Raw genomic sequence first — 24,250 nt, forward strand, 5'->3', positions numbered from 1 at the left:
AACTTTGAAATAAAAATATCTCATCCTGTATACTTGAACCAGAAACTGGCTGTCTGGAGCAAGAACTATCACACTGATTGTGCAGCACCTAGCAATTACTTGCATTTATATAAATGTTATTTTAGTATGAATAAAGAAAAACAAGCGAGCACAGAAGCACCAGGCAGTAAGCTATTTCCCTATTATCTGCTTGCTACTAGTAAATAGCAATAAGATAAACCAACCAGCTTGATGCATATCTGAGGGTAGTGCACTCTAATCTCATCCAACTGGAACACACAGCTTCAGTACTGTGCAACCAGCCTCCTATATTGCATGCTGTAAAAATGAATTCTTCTGATGGGGACTGTCCAGCACTAGAGGAATAATAGTTAAAAAAAAGAATGATGCTTTGAAATAAGGAAGGTGACACTTAAATGCTCTTCAACTAGAAATTATGAAACATTAGACTTTCTCACAGACTGTGAGTGTAAATTGAAGATATATACTGCACCTGTAGAGAAAAATAAGTTATCCCTTCTGAGCTGATTAAAATGCAAAGGTCAAAGCAGACCATACAAAGAAGCAAAAGGGAAAAAAAGCCATGCACAAACTTGACAAGCAAAATGTAGTCATCCAGGCTGGAAGTTAAGGAATACTCAAGCGATAAGCTTTGGTAACTCACACATTCAAATACTGCCCACTCATCCTCCTCAGTGCACAGGTATTCATAGCCATCTCTGAGTGATGATTGCCACGTAGTTATCTTGTACAGAGGGAGACAACCAGCAAATAGAAGAGCCTCAGGCAGATTTCACAGCACAGTAGTCACAGATTGCAGTAGGACTGTGGTGTGCTGTCTCTCAACATCTTACTGAAGTGCAGTTTCCATTATTCAATATCAATAGGCAATAAACAGCCACATGAGATGTGATTCTTGATGATACATGTGATAAGAGACCAAATGAGAATTGTATCTGGTGTGCTGCTCTCTTACTGGACTTGATCTGCATCCACCTCAGTCAGGAGACTGGGGACTAAGGTGTCTGCAATGCCCTTATATTCAAGCAAGGGAACAAGCAAGCTGAGAGGCTCCTCTCCTTCCTCCACTTCACAGCTCTCCTCCCTTTATCTGCCGAGATACTGGATCAGAGACTGTCTGCTTATGCAGTTCACCCAAAGCCATCCATGGACATTTCACCCTGACGGAACGAAGGAAGGTGAGGAGGGTGCCAGTACTCCCTTGTGCAGCAGCTGCCTAAAGGCACACACAAAATGCCTACAACTCCCCCATCCCACATCCATAGAGCAGAAGGGCAAAACTAGCAACAGAGACCCCGTCACCCAGCCAACTCTGAAGAACTTGATTATATTAATTGGTGGTATGATTACTACTTTGATAGCTGTAGCACTGAAGTTTCATGTAGTGTTATCACTATGTATATACAGTCTGTTGGCATACATCACTTTGCAGCTCTTCATCCCTCCCAACAGGAACCTACTAGAACAATTGCCTTGTTAGTATTAAGCACTAGTCAGGGACTATCTCCACTTCTGCAGTGTGCTGACACACAGCCCTGCCATTTACAGCCAACATTTGGAAGAGCAGCAGCTACATCTTGTGGGAAGATTTGCCATTGCAAGTTTATTTCTAATGAGTTTGTAGAGTTATTAGTTCAAGTTCAGTTTTGCATTAAGGTAGTCAGTTACTCTGCCAAAGTGACCTGCCTTTTTTGTTTTTTATCCCTTTTTGTACTAGATGTAAAAAGTGAACCTTCACAGCACATCGATCCCCTGCAAACCAGTTTCTTCTAATCAGACACCCTTTCACCTTGGCCAGTTAGTCCATCCGGGCCAGCACACCACAGAGATGATCCAACACCAGAGAGAAAAGGACTACACTTTGTGGCTGCACGCTTAATCTTATCTTAACATCAACCTGCAGCCTCAGTATTCACTGAGAACTTCAAGAGAAATTAGTCTCCATAATTAAAATATGAGCAGAAGTTCATATTCAACAGGCACCAAGTTTCTCAGTTCTGTTTAAGTCTATTACAAAGGGACACTCCAAGACACAGCTTGGAGTAATCCCTGTTATCTAAAGTTGATATAGCAAGGCTTTGTTTTTGTACAGTCTGTTCTGTGAATGATTTCTTCTCTGCCTCCATGTAGCACTTCCTGAGCTATAGATTAAAGAAAAAAATCTAGCAAAGCAATTTCTGCAGGAAGCGGGCATTCAATATCATTGCTACTGACTTCACATTGACATTCCCAGGTTAGTTCTGAAACTATAAAGTGAAAGAAAACTCAACGCACCATGAGCTTTGAAGTGTTAATTAACCCTAGAGTGGAACAGGTCTCAAGTATTCTAGCTACATACAGCTTCCTGTAAACATACCAATAATGACAAGTAGCTACCTAGCCAGAGTATACCCCAGATTCCATGATTTAAGTACTGTTAGTCATTTTTCCTCCTGCCCCAAGCAAACTACCCTTAACAAATACGGGAAGAGCTCCAAGTACAGCCACAAGCACACCCGGCAGCAACAACCCTTCTGAGAGAAAAATGCAGCTACTAGTTAGGCAAGTGAGGGAATGACCTCCCAGTAATATTAAACGAAAAACTATAGCTTACACAATGAGACAATCCTGTAGAAGGTCTGTTAGGTAATAACTTATCTGACGTATCTACTTCTGTCCTAATTAAAACTGATTTCATTATGACCTGTGACCTGCAGCCTACTACATTCCTCAAAGCCTTTCTGTAAGAGTGGCATAGAGCTCTGGATGGCTGACTGGAAAGTCAATAGCATCAGACTAATGACTTGAAAAATATTACGGCAGTAGAGTAGCAAGCAAGTCTGTCCTGTTTTCCAGTCCCTTGGCATCTTAGCTCATCTGAAAACAAATCACTTCAGCTCAGGTTTATATTTTTCTTTTAATAAAGAAAAGCTGAAGTTCTGAGGTTTTTTTTTACATCACTAAGTGAAAAAAATATCCCAAACCTTCTTCCCCCCACCGCCAAGCCCTGCTTGGAAATAAAGTACAAAACACTCCTATACAATATTCTGCTCAGTATTCACTTTCAAGGTCAGTAATTGGCCTGGTTTACTGCAAACAGCTATCAAGTCTTCTCAAGATTCACAACTGTCACTTATAAAGAAGGAACATAAGTCACCATTGACAGGATGTGACACCTAGTCTGCTTAAAACTACAATCCTCTAACTTCATAAAGTTTTGACTGAAATGACACAGCAGGAAGCGCAAGATAGACATGTCCTTAATGCTGACCTTCATCAGCAGCCAGGATATCACAGAATCTTGGTGTTCTCACACAGGGAAGAGACTGAGGGTAAGACGATTAGTTTTTCCTTCCACTGACATATGTGAAAGTAGGCAATATATTGATACATACCAGAAGAGAAAATTGAACTTCAGTATTTATAAACATATCAGTAAACTGACATTTCCAACAAGAGATAATAATATACAAGAGGAGTGCAAATCAGAAGTTTTATTTTTTCCCCCAATACATAATTAAAAGACTGAATGAACACATGGGACAGGAAGTCAGAAAAACTAGAAATATTTACAAGAACAATTAAGCTATGCATTTTTTTCCATCTTCAAAATCAAGTCATCACAGATTTTTGTTAGTTCATCGTTTTCTTTAGTCTGTTAAAGAAAAAAAAGAAGAGTTACGGGTACATGTAAGGTATGCTACAGGTAGCAAGCTGAGTCACAATAAGCCACATTTCCCAACATGGAATAGAAAGTCCGTTTATATGCTAGTGACTTACAGAAATTTACTCAAAAGGGACAGTCTACTTTGTAGATCTCATGTAGATCCCCGTAAGATCCCCAGGAAGTGAAGCAGAATTAGCTATAGTTCCTCTACTTCAACAGATTTCCATAGATCAATTTGTTTCTAAAAATTTTGGTAAACTTAGACTTTTCAGACTCAAGGTCATTTTGTTAGGTATACTGAAATTCAAGATGATAGCAATGGTTTGGATTTTAAACTTCACAAGACAGACATCTCCATGGCATGATGCTTCGGTACTTTTACCAACATGTGGTAGTAGTTTCCAGCTTGTGTTAATTGCTTGAGTGGTTAAACCATTTTAATAAGAGTTCCTAACATAAAATACAAGAAAAATCAAATCTGAAACAGGAAAAAAATACTTCTGTGCTAAATGACTCATTTCATCGTTCTAGTTATAGGTCTACTGTTTCCTCATTTATTCAAACCTTAGCCATAACCGTGAAGACATAAATACAGGATATTTTTTCGTAACAGCAGGAATGCATCAGAATTATCTGTTTTTGAGTCTTCAGCATTGGCAAAAGTACAACCATGATGCAGTAGAACTAAGAGCATGCACTTCCAGCAATATGTTTCAACCCTCAGAAATATTTCTATTTATTTGTTCTAACAAAGGAGACTGATGTGGCTGTACAAAGCATTTCAAGACTTCCTCCATGAAGTATATTTGATCACAGTGTTTCATAAAGATTAAGGGCCTGAACAATATTGAAAGAGTTCAGCCAATACAAAACAGCTTGACTAGTGCTAATGGCTTACAAATCATGTGTCTACAAACAAGCTGAATCAGGCAGTTATTCAAGATCATTTCCAGATTCTGCTCTTGGATGTGTTTAAGTTTCAAAACACTAACTCCTTCAGTAGCTTAGAGAGCATCCTGAGACAGCAGCCTCGATTGGTCATTTCTGTGACCCATCTATGGGAACAAGCCCTTTTGATCCAAGAAAAAAAAATCTATATACAGATAAGGCACACATCAATTATGTCAAGACTCAATTTCAGTACTTATTTCCCAACACCTACCTGGACAGCAGTCACCTAAAACAGCAGTTATTAGGACTATTTCTAGTAGTGGTGCAAGGTATTTCTTCAGCTTGTCTAAGGCAATAGATTAGAAAGACTCAGTCACAGCCTTTTGACTAACCTTTTGTTCAAGGCTCCTCTCTAAAGACTGGATCCTCATTTGTTCTTTGCGGAGGCTGGCTTGGAGCGCTGCAGTCTCCGATTTAGCTTTGCTTCGTACTTGGGCAATTTCCTCATTTGCTCTGGAATTGAAGCAAAATGGATGTTTCTATCACCTTCAAACAGCAGTATGACTGTTCATAGAATCACACTAGATTCTCATTCTTTGAAGATCAACCCCTCAAAATCACTACTTTAAGCCAGGTTTTGGCATAAGCAAACCCCATTTAACAGCAACTGGGGAAAACTGCATATTTCACTCTTAGTACTTGGCTTCTTGGCATGGTACTTACTGATGCAGCTTTTCTTCAGCATGTGCCTTTAGTGCCTGATATCTCTGTTCCTCTCTCTTAATTCTAGCCAGGTATTCTTCAGCATATTTTTTCAAAGCCTCTTCATTCTGCCCCAGGAAGAAGTTTAGTTGGCTTTTTATGTACTAGTAGGTAAAATGGAAAGACTTTGCACAAGTCAGCAACTTAACTACACCAAAGTGACAGTATTTACCAATCAGAGTAAGAGGAAAAATTGCCAAGTAACACAAGCTATGAAATAAGCGCCAAGTCTCCCTACTAATTCCAACTCCTGACTTTGGCAAATCACTGTCTCCAGGTGATGCTTTAACTCTGTGCTAAGGAAAGGGCTTTGGAAAGCAGGGCAGAGAGATGGAAAGAATGCAAGATGAAGTCCTGCATAGGTTTCTGCTGAATAAGTCTAAGCATTTTGTATAAGAAACCATAGCTTATGATCATCATTAGCTTCATTCTTCTAGTCTGAGTATGTTTGACTTCACCAGTTTAAGCTAGAGAACATTCAGTAAATATATCATTTTGACTTGTAATAGAAAATCCTCTTCAGTACCCATTCAATGCTACGTAGGGGAAAACAAGCTGTCCTTATGCAACAAGTTGCTACAATAGATTTGTTCCTCATAATTAACAGAAAAACCAATATACATACAATAAGAAAAAGCTCATTTTTGTTTGAAAAGCCTTTGGCTTCTAACAGAAAGATCATTATCATACTTTAAGCCAGCCACTAAATATAATGAACATTTTTAAATCTTTAAAGCAGACTTGTTTTACAGGCTGTGCCTCTACTAGAGAATTAATGGCTGCTCTAGAAATGCATAACTTATGATCTTCTCTAAGAGGAAAGGAAGTCTTATTTATCTTGGAAGAGTATTATTTGCATTATAGCATCTTACTTTATGGTAACCCTCCAGCACTTCTTTCTGTTTTTCAAATCTCTTAAAGAGTTCAGAAAAAGATTTCTCCATAGAATTCAGATCTGAAATAACTTGTTGCTTCTCTTCCGCCATCCTCTGCATTTCTTTCTTTGAAAGCTCCTTTTGCTTCTGAGCATCCTCTAAAGAAATTGGAGGTAACAGGGTTACATTAATGATAGTTATTGAATTAGTATAAAGCTAGATCCATAATACAGACAAGTAACCCACCAGATAACACTATGAAAAGATGTTTTCATAGCATAATGTCTCTTCCAAAAAGGAGGCTGTGTCTTTACTTTTAGTAAAGTAGTAGTATTCTCTTAGTTTGCTACATGTTCTCTTGTACTAACCCCAAGGCTATTAAAGATTGTGATTATCACAATAGTCGAGTAACTGGAGAAGACTGGGATAACAAGACAAACTAGCCTGGCAAACCTTTCCAGGACAACTTCTTGCTAGCACACCTGAGCTACATTTCCCACAGGCTTACTTTTTAAAAAAAGCATACATACAAAAAAAACTAGCATGCTCTTCAGTTTCCTTAAAGAACTACGTTTAAGCAAGGCACAGATTTGGCTAATTCACTTCTCAGCTAGAACAACGTACCTATGTAACAAGAACTTAATGTGCTTCAAAGTTAGGAAGACAAACTTGATGGAAGAAGAGGGCAGATCAGTCCAGCAAGATCCCCTACTGACATCCCATCGCTTAATTAAGGCCAGATAATAAACCGTTAAGCAAGCTGCAGACATCTGGATCTGCCAGTTTTAATGAACTGGTAGTTCACAGTCCACTGGAGTGTCAGAGGATGTTAGACGTGCTCATGCTTGCCTCCCAATGTCATTATTGTCTACTAAATCAACACACAGCCATGTCTATATGAATATTCATTGAAATGTTACCCTCTAAGTACCTTGTCTGAAACCTTATTCACCCTCAAAGCACTTGAAACATTAATGACATCAGAAGTGAAACAGTTCAATTGGCAACCTTAGGCTAAACACAGCCCCCAGAATAATTTCAAATGCAAATTCAGAACTTACCCATCATTTGGGTTATTGTACCTTCAAACTCAGCAACTATTTTTCTATAAAAAGAAAAGAAAGTTAGACTATGAGATGGAAGAAGCAGCTGCAGTAAATAAGCTGGCATAGAAGAGATACTTACCCCATTTCCTTGTATTCCATATGAAGCTTTTCATACTTCTTTTTCCATTCGAGAGTCTCCAACTCTTTCTCTTGAACCTTTCAGGGAAAAGTAAACATGTCTCTTTCACATGAAGTGATACAAGATTTGATACTAGGAATGGTCCAAAGGATAGCTTAGTTATACTTAATTTTCCCCATTTCAAACTCTAACTGCCTAACAGGTTCAAAGTGAAACATTTATTTACAAATTTGAGTCAAGTAAGATGTACGTGAAAACTAGAACTCAAACTGCACAATTCCCAGTGTTACCAAATTCTCTCAGCTGGCAAGTCCACCACTTGCCTGCTCTTATCCATCCTACACATAGCTCATTGCTCATTGGCCAGTAATGCTCTCAGGTGACATATATTCCCTTTTTATTTACAAATCATAAAAAGTCAGTCACACATCTACTGATCATAACACAAGACAGACAGTAAATACTGAAAGACTACGCTGGTCAAGATTAATTTGATGTTTGGAGTCATCTTTATTCAATACTCAACTCCCTCCCTAACATGTTTCCAAATTTAAGACACCTCAGTCATCTTAAAAATAAATAGAACTATTTCACATCAGTTTAATTAAAGCAGAGCTCACAGTAACAGCAAAGAGTGCTTTTACTGCTTAATACTAAATAGTTTGTGCAAACCCCATGAATTCAGTTTTGTCCTGGAATTTCTATTAATAGCCATAATGTTGATAAGTTGACTGCACAGTGTGGGAGGCCTTGAACATCGAACAAGGCCCAAAAACAGCTGTGAAATTTGAACAGAAAAAGGTAAGTGCACTTAATTATTGCTGTCTTCCTTTCAGAGTTGCATGGTACATTGCAGTATACTGTTTTTTGTTTGTTTAAGCAGTTTTAAGAGTAAATGCATTTTAAGTGTACTGTAGTATTTCAGATGGCAGGAAGTGAGTCAGGAGTGAAAAAGAATATAACATAAGGAGAATCTGAACATTTCAACTCAAGAGGTATGCTTGCAGAAGGCATCAATAATAGTTAAGCTAGAAATAAGTGTTGAAACAGCAGAAGCATGTTGAGATAGAAGCTTTCATTAGCAAACTCATCTGAAATGGTTCAGCAGACAAGAAAGCATGCTTTCATGAAACGTTATATTTGCTCAGGAGGAAAATACATTTTCCCTCCTTCTCATCTCAGCTTGAGGTGTTTCACAAAAAAATCTTAAATTCGATCCATCTTGCTTTCAGGTTAATACAGGAAACCCGAGCACTTCTATCCATTTTTAAGAGCCCAAATAGCTGGTATAACAGTCACACCTGCCTTGCTGCAACTATTTCTCCATGTTTAAAATGGTGCTCTAACATCTCACTTCAAATAATTATGTTCAAAATATTAGAAGAACAGGGAGCAAAGCTTATAACTTCTTTGTTTCAGATCAGCGCACTAAGAGCTGACCCCTGCCAGAGCCACCCATTTCATGTGTTAGACAACATACTGGGTAAAAGTTACTCCCAGAAAAGGTAGTATTTTTAGAGTATAAAAGGGAAAGAAAAGAACTGACCTGCAGCCTATTGCTGCTTTACACCTTCACTAAGGGCATTTACTGGTTGTGATATTGTTCACTTAGAATTTAGAATGCTCTTTTCTTCTGAAGTTATTTTTGAAGTGAAAACTAGCTTTATGAGAACTGGTGCTTCAGTCCTGCTCTTACAATATTCAGTATTCATGAATTCACATAATCCAAAAGCTATAATTTTTTAAGTATCCAGATTTCGAGTACTGTGTTCAGTTTTGGGCCCCTCGCTACAAGAAGGACATCGAGGTGCTTGAGCGGGTCCAAAGAAGGGCGACGAAGCTGGTGAGGGGCCTGGAGAACAAGTCCTATGAGGAGCGGCTGAAGGAGCTGGGCTTGTTCAGCCTAGAGAAGAGGAGGCTCAGGGGTGACCTTATTGCTCTGTATAAGTACATTAAAGGAGGCTGTAGCGAGGTGGGGGTTGGCCTGTTCTCCCATGTGCCTGGTGACAGGACGAGGGGGAATGGGCTAAAGTTATGCCAGGGGAGTTTTAGGTTAGATGTTAGGAAGAATTTCTTTACTGAAAGGGTTGTTAGGCACTGGAACGGGCTGCCCAGGGAGGTGGTGGAGTCACCATCCCTGGAAGTCTTCAAAAGACGTTTAGATGTAGAACTTAGGGATATGGTTTAGTGGGTACTGTTAGTGTTAGGTTAGAGGTTGGACTCGATGATCTTGAGGTCTCTTCCAACCTAGAGATTCTGTGATTCTGTGATTTTTTAAAGTGAATGAATACACTATTCTTTCAGCATCAGGGAGAAGGTGGGATTTCAAAAGCAATTTCTGTAGTGATTTAGTTACAGATCATGAGGGAAGTACCTCAGGCATCAATACTTGGTCCAGTCCTGTTTACCATTTTCATTAACAATCTGGATGACTGGGGGTAGAGCACACCCTCAATGAATTCACAGATGAGGCAAAAGGGAGTGACCCATTCACCAGAGGGTCATGCTGTCATCTAGAAGGACCTCAACACACTAGAGACGTACAAAGTCCTGCACCTCAGGAGGAACAAATGGCACCAACACATGCTGGGAGGCACCCAACTAGAAGGCGGCTTTGCAGAAAAGGATCTAGGAATCCTGGTGGACACCAATTTGAACATGAACCAGCAACATGCCCTTGCTCTTAAGAAGGCTAACTATTCTTGGATGCATCAGGCAAAGTATCAGCAGCAGGGAAAGAGAGGCAATCCTTCCTCTTGCAGTCCTTCTCTAACTCAGCACTGGTGAGGCTGCACCTGGAGTGCTGGGTCTAGTTCTGGGTCCCCCAGCACTGGAAAGAGTCCAGAGGTCCACCAAGATAGTGAAAGGTCTGGAGCACCTATCCTACAAGGAGAGCTGAGACTGTTCAGCATGGAAAAAGGAGTTCAGGGGGATTTCATCCATGTCTGTAAATACCTGAAGGGAAGGTGCAAAGAAGACCGAGCCAGGCTCTTTTCAGTAGTGCCCAGTGACAGGACAAGAGGCAACAGGCAGAAACTAGAACACGAAAGGTTCCCCCCAAACATCAGGAAACATTTATTTTATTTTTTTTACCATGCAGGTTGCCTGGAGAGGTTGTGGAGCTCCCCTCCTTGGAGGGCTTCAAAAGCCACCCGGACATAGTCCTGCGCCACCTGCTCTGGGTGGCCCTGCCTTAGCAGGGGTCAGACCACACAGCCTCCAGAGGGCCCTTCCAACCTCAGCCACTCTGTGAGTCAATGTTTAAAATTCCACTGACTCTTTCTGCACCTCCCAACTAATGTTAGTCCAGAGGGAGCTCTGGATCTCCCCAGCATTTATTTTAGTTGCTGGACATACTGACATGCCTCCCTATTCCACAAAAAAAAAGTTATCACCACACCGAATTGACATTACAGATTTATCTTGCTTTACTGGAATAGTTATATAAAACGCAACCCCTCCTTCCCACTGGTAAGAATAGGTATTTCCTGGGTAGTTTAAAAAATATTTTGGTAACTGGTATCAAGCCCCAAATCTGATCAAGAATGCTTTTTAATATGGATCGGTTCTAAGGCAGAACCCAACTAAAAGTTAAGTTTGACGTATTTCCTTAGATATCAGCTCTTCAGAGTTCTACTCCTATTGTTCCTATCAAGAACGCAACAAGCTTTTGGGGATGAGATGTTTATGTCAAGTATGACTGATAGAATTGTCAAGCGTGGAACTCTACAACAGAATCTAAACAAAAATGATTTTCAAGGCTATGCGGAGTCAAGTGTCACCATACCTCTCTTTTAACCAGTTCAACAGCTGCATCCATGTCTTTTTGGCTATATTTTAGTACATCTATAATAGCATCCACCGCAGCATCTGTGGAAGCAGCAGAATTGAGTGGAGAAATGTCACTAGTGAAAGAGTCTGGGATTAAGGAATCTGTGTCCTGTGAGGAGATAAAAGCTGAGTTAAGTGATTCTGAATTTTTTATGCAATCATTAACTGTTGATAGATCAGTGTAAATGAATATATCCCAATAAGAAGCCCCCCAAATACCTCCATAACTTAATTACCATGGCTTTCTTATCTTGTAGGTATTTTATAAAGCTACATCGGTATCTGAGGTGTAACAGAGTGCTACCCTCCAATTATCTGCTGTGTTTCTGATGGTTATGACACCACACTATTCCCTATGAGTAAATAGAACACCTTTTCAGGATGAGTTACTATGTGCAGATCTGTTCATATAAGGGTGTTCATTGCTCTGAAGCTTACACTGTATGGCATCAAGTTTAATCAAAAGTGCTTTTCATCTCAGCACTGCAATTAAAATAGAAGTTTGTCTTATTTTTGTGGCTTCAGCTGTATGAAAAAAGATTGCTTGATTAAAGCAGTTTTTAAAAACAGTTCAAATTCTCCTGGACCATGTGCAATGCCATCAGTTTCCACAAAAAAGATTTGTAATACAAGAAAATTAAGTCCATCCAAAAGTTCAGCTTTGATATGAGTAGTTAACCAACCTTTCTAGGACAACAATTAAGATAAGCCTCAAATATTCTGCAATCTTTAAAAGCTGTGTAAGTCTTAACTCCAGATTCTGGCTGATCGCTTCCCCAAAATAAAGACATTAAACCCAGTATCACTCCAGACATCCTTACAGAAGTTGTAAATGTTCCTAGAAGATCTAGTCCTTTTGGTTTCTCTTCATTTTGAAGACTCACAGCAGGCTTTTCAGCTTCCTCAAGCAGTTTGCTTAGATCAGAAACAGGGCTAAAAACAAACAAACACAACATAATATTCCAGTGCTGCCTTTCCTTACACCACCACATACTATAGTCTAGATTAAATCAGTACCTACCCATACTGTGGTGGAACAGCCATGATACTTGTACTTGTCTCAAAAGTGCCAAAAATTGGTTTTCTTGGACTGTCTCTCAGCAGAGGGTCAAACTTCAAATACAGAGATTGTTTCCTCAAAGCAGACTCTTTGAACTGAGGGGAAGAGGCATAAACTGGTAGATTTGCTGCTTCACAGAATAACACACACGCAAACCCCCACACAAATAACCCTCTGGAAAGAGGGTGAGCCTATTCTTCTGTGGCCAGAGTATTGTTCTCAGGAGAAAAATACATAAGCTTGTGGGCACCGAGTTCTGAAGTCCTTATGTAACATCAAGTGAACAGTCCTCTGCTCACAGATAGAGCCAAAAGGACAAACTTTTACTAACTATTCAAAACCAGAAAAGACACTGAAAGATGGTACTGTAAACTGAATGCGCAGTCTTGTCTTTTGTTTTTGCTCACATAAAAATAAGGACAAACACAGTATGACTAAAAAACAAGTTTAATTTCAGTATATTCACTCTATACTCAAAGCCACTCCCACTCCAGCCCAAAGCGGGAGAAAAAAAAACAACTGAGCTGAACTGATTGAAACATGACATAGCCAATTCAGAGTCAGATTTCCTGAAACATTTCCTGAAACAGCCCATGAAACAGAAGGGCTTAAAAAATCTTTTCAAAACAATGATCCTGCACTTTCAAAGCATGCTGTTCTTGCCATTTTGGCAGAGAGGGGAAATGTCATCCATCTGAACTTCACCACTGTAAGAAAAATGGCAAACTCTGCAAACCGGAAGCATAGGACACCTGATTCTTTGCAGAATTGTTTATAACCTCATTCCCTCCTCCTCACCATGCCTTATAGACACATTCCTATGAAATAAACCTGTATTTCTGTAAGCAAGTTCAAAGTCAAGTTACTTCACAAAAACATTTAAGGCTTGATGGCTTCCTTTTCACCCAGCCAGGGAGGCAAACAAAGCATTTCAATACAATACTTACTGATGAAGTTCCAAACTGCTCCAGATAGTCTATTTCATTGCCCATTCCTAGAACTGGAAAAGAAGTGATATGATATGATAATATTGCATCTTCATTGCTATCTCACAGTGAAGCATCTACAGCTATGCTGGTGTATACGGTCAATAAGTTTGTGCTCCTATCTCACGAGCTCATTTTCCATCTACTAAAAGATATTGTACTTTTATCTCAAAAAGAAATAAAATGAAAATCAGGCAAAGGGTTCTAAAATGGATGAATGACCATCCATATAGCAATAAGCAGCAACTATTCAAGCAGTGCTGAGGGCTTGCAGTTACCCTCAAGACTCACAATTACAGGTAGTTGTATAGCTCCAGTGTTCTCCCTTTAAAAACCCCTTAATACCAGAAGTGATTTTAAGGGCAGAGGTTTTCTTCTTAAAAAAAGAAAAGCTGCCACTGAAGCCCCAAATAAATTATTTCTACACAAGCCCAAGTTTCATCTTCACAGGCAGCTGATGGCTGATAGCCAGCTATTTCAATTTAGCTTAACCTATTAATACAGAAAAAGTTAGAAGTAAGCTCAGGTACATTTCCCACCCTGCTAGTTATTGTGTTGGGCTTTTTTTCCCCCCCAACAATCCTTCCAGAAGAAGGAAATGGAAGATAATAAAAGCTAAAATCAGTACTAAAATTGAAGAGAAATACATGCACAGAAGTTACTATAATAATATCTTTCAATTTTACTGTGAAGGAGTATCCTTACCTTCTGCTGATGGTCTGAAGAACTCTTCAGCTTCAGTGCTTGCTGTCTGCTCATCTGCTGTTATTTCGGTTTTGTGTGAGCTAGGTTTAGTTTCTTCTGCAGACATTGACCTTTTCCCACTGTCAGCAGAAACTAAATTATCTTGAGATGGGGTATTAGCTGGAGACACTTTAGATGGGTTTATTTGCTTCTCCTGAAAAGAAAAAAACAATCCTTTTTATTGTTTAAAACAACAATTTAAATGCAATATGAAAGTCACAATAATAATCAAATTGGTTTGGCACAAATTAGCTGTGCAACCAGGATAATAAGCTTCAGTAATTCAGACTGGGACACTAAACAGTACCAACACTAAGTACAGGAGTCACTTTTTAAGAATCCACACCCTTGTGTTTGTCCTCGTATGCAACTTCTGATCAAAAATGATACCACACACCAAGGCACCAATTGTCTGTCTCTGATGTTACCTTCAAAAGACAAGTCGACACAGTTTTCATTTACTCTAGAACTGCTGAAGCTTCATTAAAAAAAACTATTTCTTGGATAAATTATCAAACATGGGTCTGACAAGGTTAAGTTGCAAAGAACTTTGTTCCAAGGAACAACTTGGTAAAAGCTGGCTATCTTTTCTATACCTTACCATTGCCGGTGCTTCTGGAAGTTCAGCTTCTCCTTGAACTCCTGGTGTTTCTTGCATTCTTGGCTTGTCTTCTACCACATTCTGTTTGCCAATCTCCCTTGGTGGGAAGAAGAGGGAGAAGTCAAAATCCCAGTCACAGACAGTTCTGAATTTTATCTATGAGATATACTGAAGCACTGAATAAATAAGCTTATTTGAGCGCTTCTACTGCAAAGTACAGGAAGCTTCAAGGAAGATGAGGATGTAAATTCTCTGTCTTGCCTGGTCACAACTTAAATGACAAAGCTCTACCTCCACCAGAAGCAGTGCTATGTGGGAAGCAGAAAAATCACAACAGTATTACTTGTTCCTGTTCACTCAACACCCTTCTCATTTCCATTTGAGCAGCCCAACATTTTTAAACTAAAGATAGGCTTTTGTTTAATTAAGAGCAGAATTACAGGCAGGCTGCTCTTTCCACCAAAATAACACTGTGAGTCTTGGTGTAAGCCATAGAACTTCATTAGAGAGGTCCAATACTTCAGTTAATGCTGACAGCATAACTTTCCCCTTTGGTAAATAGTAGCTGATTACAGTACACTGGGAGAGCAAACATTTCTGTTAAATCAGCATCTCCTGGCAGTCTCCTTCAGGTTTGTTCCTGGCTGCCTATTGTAATACTGACATTTTAATAGTTACACTTCCAAGAAAAGGCAACACATCATCTCCCATTCCCAAATAGGAGAAGCTTGCTTCTTCTGGTGCCAAAAAAATAGAACTTTCCTGACCAGCATTTTTATGGGAGACGGCATTCAGATACCAAGAAAATGCAAGGCAGAAACAGCACCTCTGAGTTCAGCCAAGACACTAAGTATAGAACAGAACTGCCTAGTTCTTCCATGTAGTACCTGATATGCAACACTGCCTACTTACCTGTTTCCTGAAAGATAGTAGTTACCTGATATTTCACACTTTACTTTAATCTTGGAGTAGGTAAAGAGCTACTTGACCAAGGCATTAATGCTCTTCCCATGTAAGTCTGCCCCCTTCCCTTCCTCCAAATTTAAAGATACCTTTTGCCAAGAGCTAGCCATGGTTTCTCCAATGAAATCTTAGCTGCTGCAACATGTTGTGTTAAAGGTTACCATGTGCAATATAAGCAAGCCAGCCTTGGAGGAAGAAAGTCAAGGAGGTGTAGGAGCCTAATTATTATTAGATAGATACCATCTAACTACTTTTTCCTCACATGAGTTCAAGGCCCTTCTACTTTCAGTTATACAGATTTACTTACGGGCTTCTGGGTTCTTTTTTCTCAAGAATTTCACCAGTAATTGGTCTGTTATCCTGCTCCACTGGAAGAGGCTCCTTTCTTGGTGAGGTGTGATCCAGCTCCTCCTGCAGTTCAGCTTTCTGAGAGCTAGGTTCAGAGCACTTGGGTGAGGTGGAAATTTTAGAGCCTCCTCCAAAGGGATTGAAGTTTGGATCATCAAGTTTGTCCCAGTCAAACTTATAAGATGCTTTTGGAACAGGAATTTCATCTTCCACATTACTTTTATTTTGCACTTCAGTATTCTCTGGCTTTGTTTTGGTAGTCGGAATTTTTTTGGAAGGTGGTTTAATACCAGGCCTTTTACCTAGTTTCTTCGGCGGTGGTTTTCTAGCACTGGTATTATCAAAGTCAAATTCCAGTTTTACTGGTCCGGCTTTGGGGACACCAGGCTTTTCTGAGGGTTCCCTTTTAGAGACAGCAGGTTCTTCCAGAGGCTTCAACTCTTCTGCAGAAGCTTTTTCTGCTACTGAAACATTCTGAAGCTTTGATTCCCCAGTTTTAGAAGAATCAGTTGCATCAGAGCTACTAGGACCCAGATTGCCAGATTTACCAGCTTGGTTTACTTCTGTGGAAGTTGACTCCTGCACAGAGTCACTGATAGCTTGTTTTGGGGACAGTTTGGGTTTGTTAGACTCCAACTCTGTCAAAACAGATTCTTTTCCAGCAAAAAGAGTATTCTCCTCTTCACTTGGGTGCTCAGTACTTGCTATAGGTGAAGAAGCTGTACTATCCAGTGGAAGAGAATTACTACTTTTTTCAGAAGTTTTCCCAGAGCTGCTAGATACTCTTACAGGAGATTTTTGCAGATTTCCAGGAGAGTTCTGAAGCTGCATTGAACTCTGAAAGGGATTGATGTCATTTAAGTTATCAAAATCAATATTGTAGGAACCTCGGCTCTTCACTGGCATCTCATCATCTGGGAAAGGAGCAGCACTGACTTTCTCTGGCATTTGCGTATTTATCTCTGTATTACTTGCTTCAGCTTCAGCCTTTTGAAGACTCGTGCTGCATTAAAAAAGGTCAAATCACACATGATATAGCCATTTTTTAGATCTCTTTAAATATGATGTGAAATGCTATTTGCTTAAGTAGCTTTCTTCAGATAATAAAAATTGGTGGTATAATGAGAGCAGCTGATAGCAAAAGAATACCCTAAAAGCAAAAATCCAGATGCTACCTAAGTAGTCTGAAATCACGAGCTAGCACACACAAGCTACATGAAAAATCAATCTTTGAAGGTACTCAGTATTCTTAAGCCACCAGTTCTACACACAGCTGCCTTATGCCAGTCACCTCTGATGACCTTACAGACATTTCCCTGTCACTAAGCAGTGTGAAATACACGTTGTTTAGGAAGTTATTAACAACAAGGAGTCTGAGGAAAGGCACAACAAGTTGTGCATTTTTGTGTAATTTCATCCATGAGTCATGACCGAGTCACAAGACAGACTAAACTAAATTATGATTCAGGTTCTCCCATTCTAGTCAATGCTCTGTCTGGTCACCAACAGATTTCCCCCCCTCCCCCCAGTGCAAGTATCCACCAGGATATCATCTGCACAGGCCTATATGTCAAAACAGAACCTACATTTCAGGCACTCTGAACTCAACACAACACAAGAGCTGAAGAGCAAAGCAGTATACAAGCAAATACTTCTCCAGTACATAAAACATAAGACTCTCCAGCAGAAGAAACAGGTTAAAGAATGAGTTTATGTACTCACTACTGGTGGGTAGTCTACAAGTCATTGCTCTCCACGTTAGTTCCCCAAACTTGACTTAACTTCTGAGGCTTTGCCTCAGACTACAGGGAGTTAAGCCATTACTTCCTGAAACAGGATTTCCTCCCATTGTTTTGTCCCTGCTCAAAGCAGCTATTTCTATGTGCCATTCATATCTGCTGTAGAGCAGGACATGATTAAAAGCCTGTCAGTAAAAATAGCACTTTGATAAGCCTGAAAGCAAAGGCAGGAGATAGAGTTCAGGAAGTTCTTCTCACCGGGTTGGAGTGCCTCTTCCCTTCGATAGTTCAGCCCCAGACTTGTTCAACTGCTCAGGCCCCTCCCATTCTCCTTCAGTGCTTAACCTAATAAATGCCAGCCCAGAGCAAGTCACCTGCTTGAAACTTTGCCTAATTTATTCAGAAACTAGTCAAAAGTGACCTCTTTCAGCAAGACCCACTCCTTTAGCTTTTTTGCTGCAAGCAGATTCTTATATTTTAAATGTAGAAAAGATACGCACAGCCAAAGTGGTATCTTGACACACACTCATCCCCCTAGAGACAGTTTGGTGCTAGCCTTTTTAACTGAACTGAGCCATGTATGTACCAAATCATCATTTAAGCAGTAAGTTTGAGGCATAAACACAATTAAGTTACTTAAAAATTGAGGTGGTTTGTTCAGATGTACTTTTCTGAACTGGAGTTTACGTATAAATTAACAGCTGAAGCAAACCTAAATGTTTAATGAACATGTAAGCATTCAATCTTTCTCCCTTCTCCCAGTCCCAAACACAAGAATTGGGATCAAATGAATACTATAGGGTAGCTGAAGACAAAAGGATATACTTCCTCACAGAAGACAAAAGTTAAGATCTGAGACTTCTTGTCACTGGGCACTGTAGACACCAGATATTTGCAGAAGTTTAACAAGGGGCTGAAAAAATTCAGTAAGAAAAATATGCATTGAGGCTTGCCTATTTAGATATTTTATCATTATACCATTATAACAACACTTGTAGTAAAGGAGAGGTTACAAAACCCTAAACTGTAACACTGCAGACCTTGTGCTCTTCTCTAGACAGGTGCCACCAGGCTCCTTAAAACCCAGGCTGCTAGACTGTTCTTACTTGGAATTGACATGATATTCCCTGTGTTATTAGATTTCCTTTAATCTTAACACTCACTGGCTCAAGGTGGCAATTCAAGCTAACCCTCCAGAAAACGTATCCTAAGGAGAAAGCCTAAAGAGATAAAGCAGTACCTAACATAAAGATGAAGTTTTAAGGCTTGATTAACTTCAGAATAGTCATAGCCTCGCATGAAAACCTGACTGTAGGAAGCAGTTTCACATTCTCTGCCTAAAGTGCTTTTCTCTTAAATTATTTATGCTTACTAGTATATACACTAAGAAATATATCTTATTATAGTCATCTGTAGGAAATCAGTTACTAAAGGAATTAAAAATCTAGTTCAATATTCAATATTACAAACCACGAGAAGGCTTTCTTAAAAGTAGTAACAGTTATCTTTGAAAGAAGTTTGTGTATCAAGTCAGCATTAATTTTTGCTGTTTCCATCTCGTTACAAAATATTATATTACAGTTTAAATATACAGGTTTAAAAAGGGGAAAATTAGCTTGCAGATGTCCCCCATTGCTAATGCTGCTAGCAGTGAATACTCTACTTACTCAATACTGACAGGTGCAGATAAAAGATCATCCTGAAAGGCTTCACTGCAATCATCAAGTGTGAAAGTAGACTCAAGTTTGTCCGTCATGGTAGGACTCAAGATTTTTCGAGTTTGAGGATCTCTTAGAGGAGTTTGAAAGGTTACCTTTAAGAAAGGGACAGGGGTGAGCAGAGGGAAGGAAAAAAAGAACATGAACACCAGAACATCTTCAAGCTCCAAACAGCATACGCATTTAGTAGTGTTGATCATAGGAGGAAGAAGAACAATCAATATGAAAGCAAAACTCTACCTTCATAGCTTTTGCCACGCTTTTTGGTGGCAAGTTTTCTTTCTGGGACAGGCGCAGAATGGAAGGTCTCCCTGTAGGTTCCGGTGGTGCGAAGCAAAAGCCACAGTCTTCCGCTGTTAGATCATCACTGATGTTTTCTCCATTTTCTCCATTTTCTGCATTTAAAATCTGCAGACTCATTCTAGGATATCAACACATACAACATCACTGCATGAATGAGAGGGTGTGGTCAGCCAGATGCACTTTCAGATAACTGAAGTTGGAAGCCTGACACTGGCTAGCAAAAAAAAAAAAAAAGCTTCAAAAGCAGCCTTAAAAGCATTCAAAATCCTGACATGAAAAGGTACCTCGAGACTATGAAAGCATCTAAATGCGGCATTTGTCCAGCCCCTCTGCTTTTGCTAGTGGTCTAGGCAGTTAATTGCTAATATTATGCTTTCCAGTTAACATACTACCCTACTAATTAAGCTGCCCATACTTTAGAAGGAGCTCTATCATTTGCAAGTTTCTTCATTCTCAGCCCCTTAAAACCAGCAGTGACATGCAGTCACGTCTCTTGTAATAGGGCATCCAGCTAAGCAAAATTACAGCTTTTGCAAGAGGCAGATGACAATCATTCCTCTATTTTATTCACATGGTCTCATTTCTACATTGTATATCAGCAAAACACAAATGTGTTTAGTTAGGGTGTGTTTAGGATCAGAGTCCTGAATACAATTATTCAGCTTTTTCCAGCACTGTCTGAACACATGCTGCTTTTGTGAAGCACATATACTTAAGAATCCTTTGTTGTATAGACATTACTAGTATGTAAATCTAAAAAAAAAAAAAGTAATAAATAGATATTTATGAAATATTGCTTTTGAGACATGCACAAAGCTTCACTAGACCATACAGGCTTGTCTAATTTTACTAATATTTCAAATGTGAAAGACTTGAAACTAAAATTTCCACATCTAAGATCAAAGATGAAAATAAGTTAGAAATACAAAAAGAACACTTCAAGTATCCCAGGCAAGCCAACATGTTCTATGTACTTGAACTCAGTCTACTTCTAATTCCCATTGGAGTCTCCTCTGTTTTTAAACGTTAAAGCAACAATGCTCAGTGGTGCTACTGAGCAAACAGAAACAACCAAAAAGGACCAGAGCACAAGAGGCATTTTAAGCAAGATCTAAGCATACCCATTGTCCACCAAGGATAGCTCAGCTCTTGAGAAGCACAGCTATCTGCCAGGCCCCTGACAAAGTGATTTCTTTCATAAGAATTGAAATTAGAAGGCATCAGACAGCACTTATGCAAGATAACCAGGATCATCAAGCAGAGACGTTGGCTTTCTGCACTGGATAACCATTCCAAGTTGTCTCAAAAGCTTGATTTGAACAAACAGCTGACCATCAGCTTCTTTTTCCATCCTCCATCATGCAGTCAACAAAATTAGCAGAGGGAGACTCCAAATGATCATTTTAATTTTCCTAAAGAGGTAACAAGAACACTCACGCTGAAAGCTTTGTCACATTTTCAATCTCATTGCCCTTATATGCAGAGACTTAAATATGGAAATTTGAATATTCATCTCCCCACTCTTACAATAATCTTTATGGGAAAGTCTGCTTCCTACTCTCCAGTGACCTCAGCTGCTTTGTCTGAGAGACTGACAACAGCAGGGTGTTAATCAGCAATAGAATGCAAACAACAGATATGGAAGCAATGCCAAGTACACCTCTATTTGCTATTTCTTCGTTCCTTCTTTAGCTTTCATCACACTCATACTTTAGCCCAAGTTATTTTACACATAAAATATTTTTTACATTAACCTGTAGAACTTGAAATAAAGCACTTCAGGGCAAGCTAAAATTGGGACAACAGATCAACAAATCTTTAGGTATTTTGTGCAATCAATTAGTTTAGAAACAAAGCCTAAGATGTGATGAAGTTGGCAGCACTTTTAAAACAAGCTCCACAAGCATGGGATGCTCACCTGGAGACTTCAGGCTTGTTATTCAGCTACACATGCACCAGATTCAGATCACTAAAATGGCTAACAAATTGACCCCATATACACGTGCGTATTTTTGTCCAGACTTTTAGATATTAAATCTAGAAGTCAAATATTTTAAATAAATGCAGAATTTAAGTAAAAAAAAAATGACATCGTTGTTTGAGGTGATCAGTAGCCAATTCATGCAAGCAGGGGTTGTGAAAGACAAGTTTTCCCCCACTATGGCCACTCAAAGATCCCAAAATGAAACTGCTTCATGTTTCTGAAGAATATTTATCTACGTACAACCAGCAGCCTTCCATTCTGTATTTGAGAACATAAGTCTGGTGACACCAAGTGAATCCAATTTATAAATTGAGGGCTTCCTAGCAGCTACCTGTTATTTTCTACCAGTCGCAGGGCACAACACCCAATACACCAGTGTGGTCTCAAATGCCTGCACTGAACATGCAAAGCAAAAGCAATTTTTTCCTACTTATTTATTCTTTTGATGCCCTCCAGCAGCTACGATGCCGAGCACTCACCCCAGACGGAGTAACACATTACAACCAACATTCACACCTGGTATTTTTGGCTGTTTTTTCATGTGTTAACTGCAGCTCACACATCACTAAGTGACCCAAGGCACGTGCTGCTGTGTTTCCCCACAGAGCTGACAGCTGTCTTTTCACGGAATGGTTGAGGTTAGAAGGGACCTCCAGAGATCATTAGTCCACCCTTGCTCAAGCAGGATCACATAAAACATGCTGCACAGGACCACATCCAGGCGGGTTCTGAGCATCTCCAAAGAAGGAGACTCCACAACCTCTCTGGGCAGCCCGTTCCAGTGCTCTGTCATCCAAACCATACAGAAGCTCTCCCTCATATGGCAATGAAGCCTCCTGTGGTTCAATTTACACCTGTTAACCCCTGTCCTATCACTGGCCACCACTGAGAAGAGCTTGGCCCCATCCTCTTCACATGGCCCCCTCAGGTACTTGTAGAGATTGATGAGATCCCTTCTCGGTACCCTGTTCTCTAGGCTAAACAGGCCCAGCTCGCTTGGACTTTCCTCAAAAAGTCTTTCCTTACTAGCACAAACACCTCAGCCCAGCACCAGCAATGACTTTTCCCATTAACAGCCTCCTTCACAGTCGTGGCCTGCCTCTGACCGCAGAGGCCACTCGACTCCCAAACCGTTTGAGGGAGAATTCGCAGCAGCCCCAGCCCAGAACAGCCGTGAGGGGCAGCAGCCAGCCCCCTCGTCCCCCCCTTCTTCGTGTGGGGACCAAAAAGCGGCCTCAGCGACCCAGAAATGCGCATCTCTGTTGACCGAGCCCCCCCCCCCCAGCCCCCTGGGGACCCCAGTCCCACAGAGCCGAACCTGTACCCCCTCCCCTCACCCCCACTCCCTAGAGACCCCCCTACACCGCCCCCAAGACCCAAGGACGACCCCAAGCCCTTCCCGAGCCCCTCGCCGCCCCCTGAGCCCTGCCTCTGGGCCCCAACCCCACAGACCCCCTCACAAGACCCCCACAAAACACTCCCAACCCCCCAAAAAACCACAAAGGGGCCCCCCAGCGCCCCCCAAAGCACACCAAGGAACCCCCCAGCCCCTCTCAGCCCTTACCTGCCGGCAGCGACCCGGGCCCGAGCCCCCTCAGCGCGTCCAGCAGGACCCGGCAGGCACGAACCGCCCTCGCCACAGCCACCAGCGCCGCCGCCTCAGGATTTCAAATTTCAACGGCGGCTCCAACCGGCGAATGGGAAGCGGCATTTACAACGCTTTAGCCAATCGGAAAAGCGCGCTGCCAGGTGGGGCGGGGATAGAGGGGCGGCGCGCCAATAGGGCGCCGCGGAAGGGGGTGTTGCCGCGTGAGGCATGCTGGGAATTGTAGTTTGCGGCGCTCTGTTATGGCTCAGCCCCGCTTCCCGCTAGGCCAAGCACCTGCTGGTTCTGAGGGGAGAAAACCCCGTGTTTAGTGTTATTCTGGAGAAATTTGTGGTGTTACTGGCACCCCAAGATCGGCCCCAACAGGACTGAAGTGTATTTGGGGGGCAGGGACTCGGGTCCGTAAATCCTGTGCTAAATAACTCCACTTTTCGGTGTGACATTTTACAAAACCAACGTTTTAATACCCAAAACCCTCTTGCAGCAGAAGGAAATGAGCTAAGAGGGTGCCTGCAAAGCACTGAAAACCCATAGAGATATTTACAGACTCAGGCAGGTGCCTGCCTGTGCTCATCAGTCCAAACTACACACACCCTGATGTCCATACGAAGCAAAAAAGGGTAAAAATCACAGGAATAGGCTCTAATATTCTCTCTCAGGAGACTGGAGGAGTCAGGTCTGAGCCTACAGCAGGCTGGGCTGACTTTTTGAGAGGTCTCTGGAAGTAAAAACCCAGAGCATCCCCTGAGAGTCACGCCTGTGCTGAGCTCATGAAATGTTTCTTTTTTTCCCCATTAAGATCCTTTAAAATAAATAAAAATTTGCTGATGCAGAAAATAATGCAGGATCAGCTCAGAAGTTGGAAAAGTTTTACATCCACGTTTAAATTCTGGTTCTGTTGAGAAATCTGTGTTGATAAATAAATCCACATGGACCTTCAGGACTTTTGCACAACTGTCCCACATAGCTCTGAGAGTATTTTGCCTC

The 24,250-nt window shown here is 40.7% G+C and overlaps 1 protein-coding gene across 2 annotated transcripts; it reads right to left on the bottom strand.

Annotated features, from left to right (window-relative positions):
• Positions 1-3,479: 3,479 nt before the first annotated feature.
• TACC3 (transforming acidic coiled-coil containing protein 3) lies at positions 3,480-23,348 on the bottom strand. 2 transcript variants are annotated; one of them, XM_027455696.3, is made up of 16 exons: positions 23,222-23,348; positions 19,611-19,791; positions 19,320-19,465; positions 15,873-16,916; positions 14,603-14,699; positions 13,963-14,155; positions 13,219-13,271; positions 12,233-12,366; positions 12,033-12,144; positions 11,168-11,320; positions 7,381-7,457; positions 7,257-7,300; positions 6,193-6,353; positions 5,282-5,388; positions 4,951-5,071; positions 3,480-3,655 (listed from the first exon to the last, which is right to left on the bottom strand). In XM_027455696.3, exons 2-16 carry the CDS (start codon positions 19,788-19,790, stop codon positions 3,587-3,589), a joined length of 2,691 nt encoding a protein of 896 aa, XP_027311497.3. In that variant the 5' UTR covers position 19,791; positions 23,222-23,348; the 3' UTR covers positions 3,480-3,586. The 2 variants fall into 2 exon arrangements, with proteins under 2 accessions (XP_027311497.3, XP_005016202.4); XM_005016145.6 differs by lacking the exons at positions 19,320-19,465; positions 19,611-19,791; positions 23,222-23,348 and adding an exon at positions 17,636-17,777.
• Positions 23,349-24,250: the final 902 nt, after the last annotated feature.

The sequence above is a fragment of the Anas platyrhynchos genome, chromosome 4 (genome assembly GCF_047663525.1).
Source record: "Anas platyrhynchos isolate ZD024472 breed Pekin duck chromosome 4, IASCAAS_PekinDuck_T2T, whole genome shotgun sequence".
NCBI classification, from domain to species: domain Eukaryota; kingdom Metazoa; phylum Chordata; class Aves; order Anseriformes; family Anatidae; genus Anas; species Anas platyrhynchos.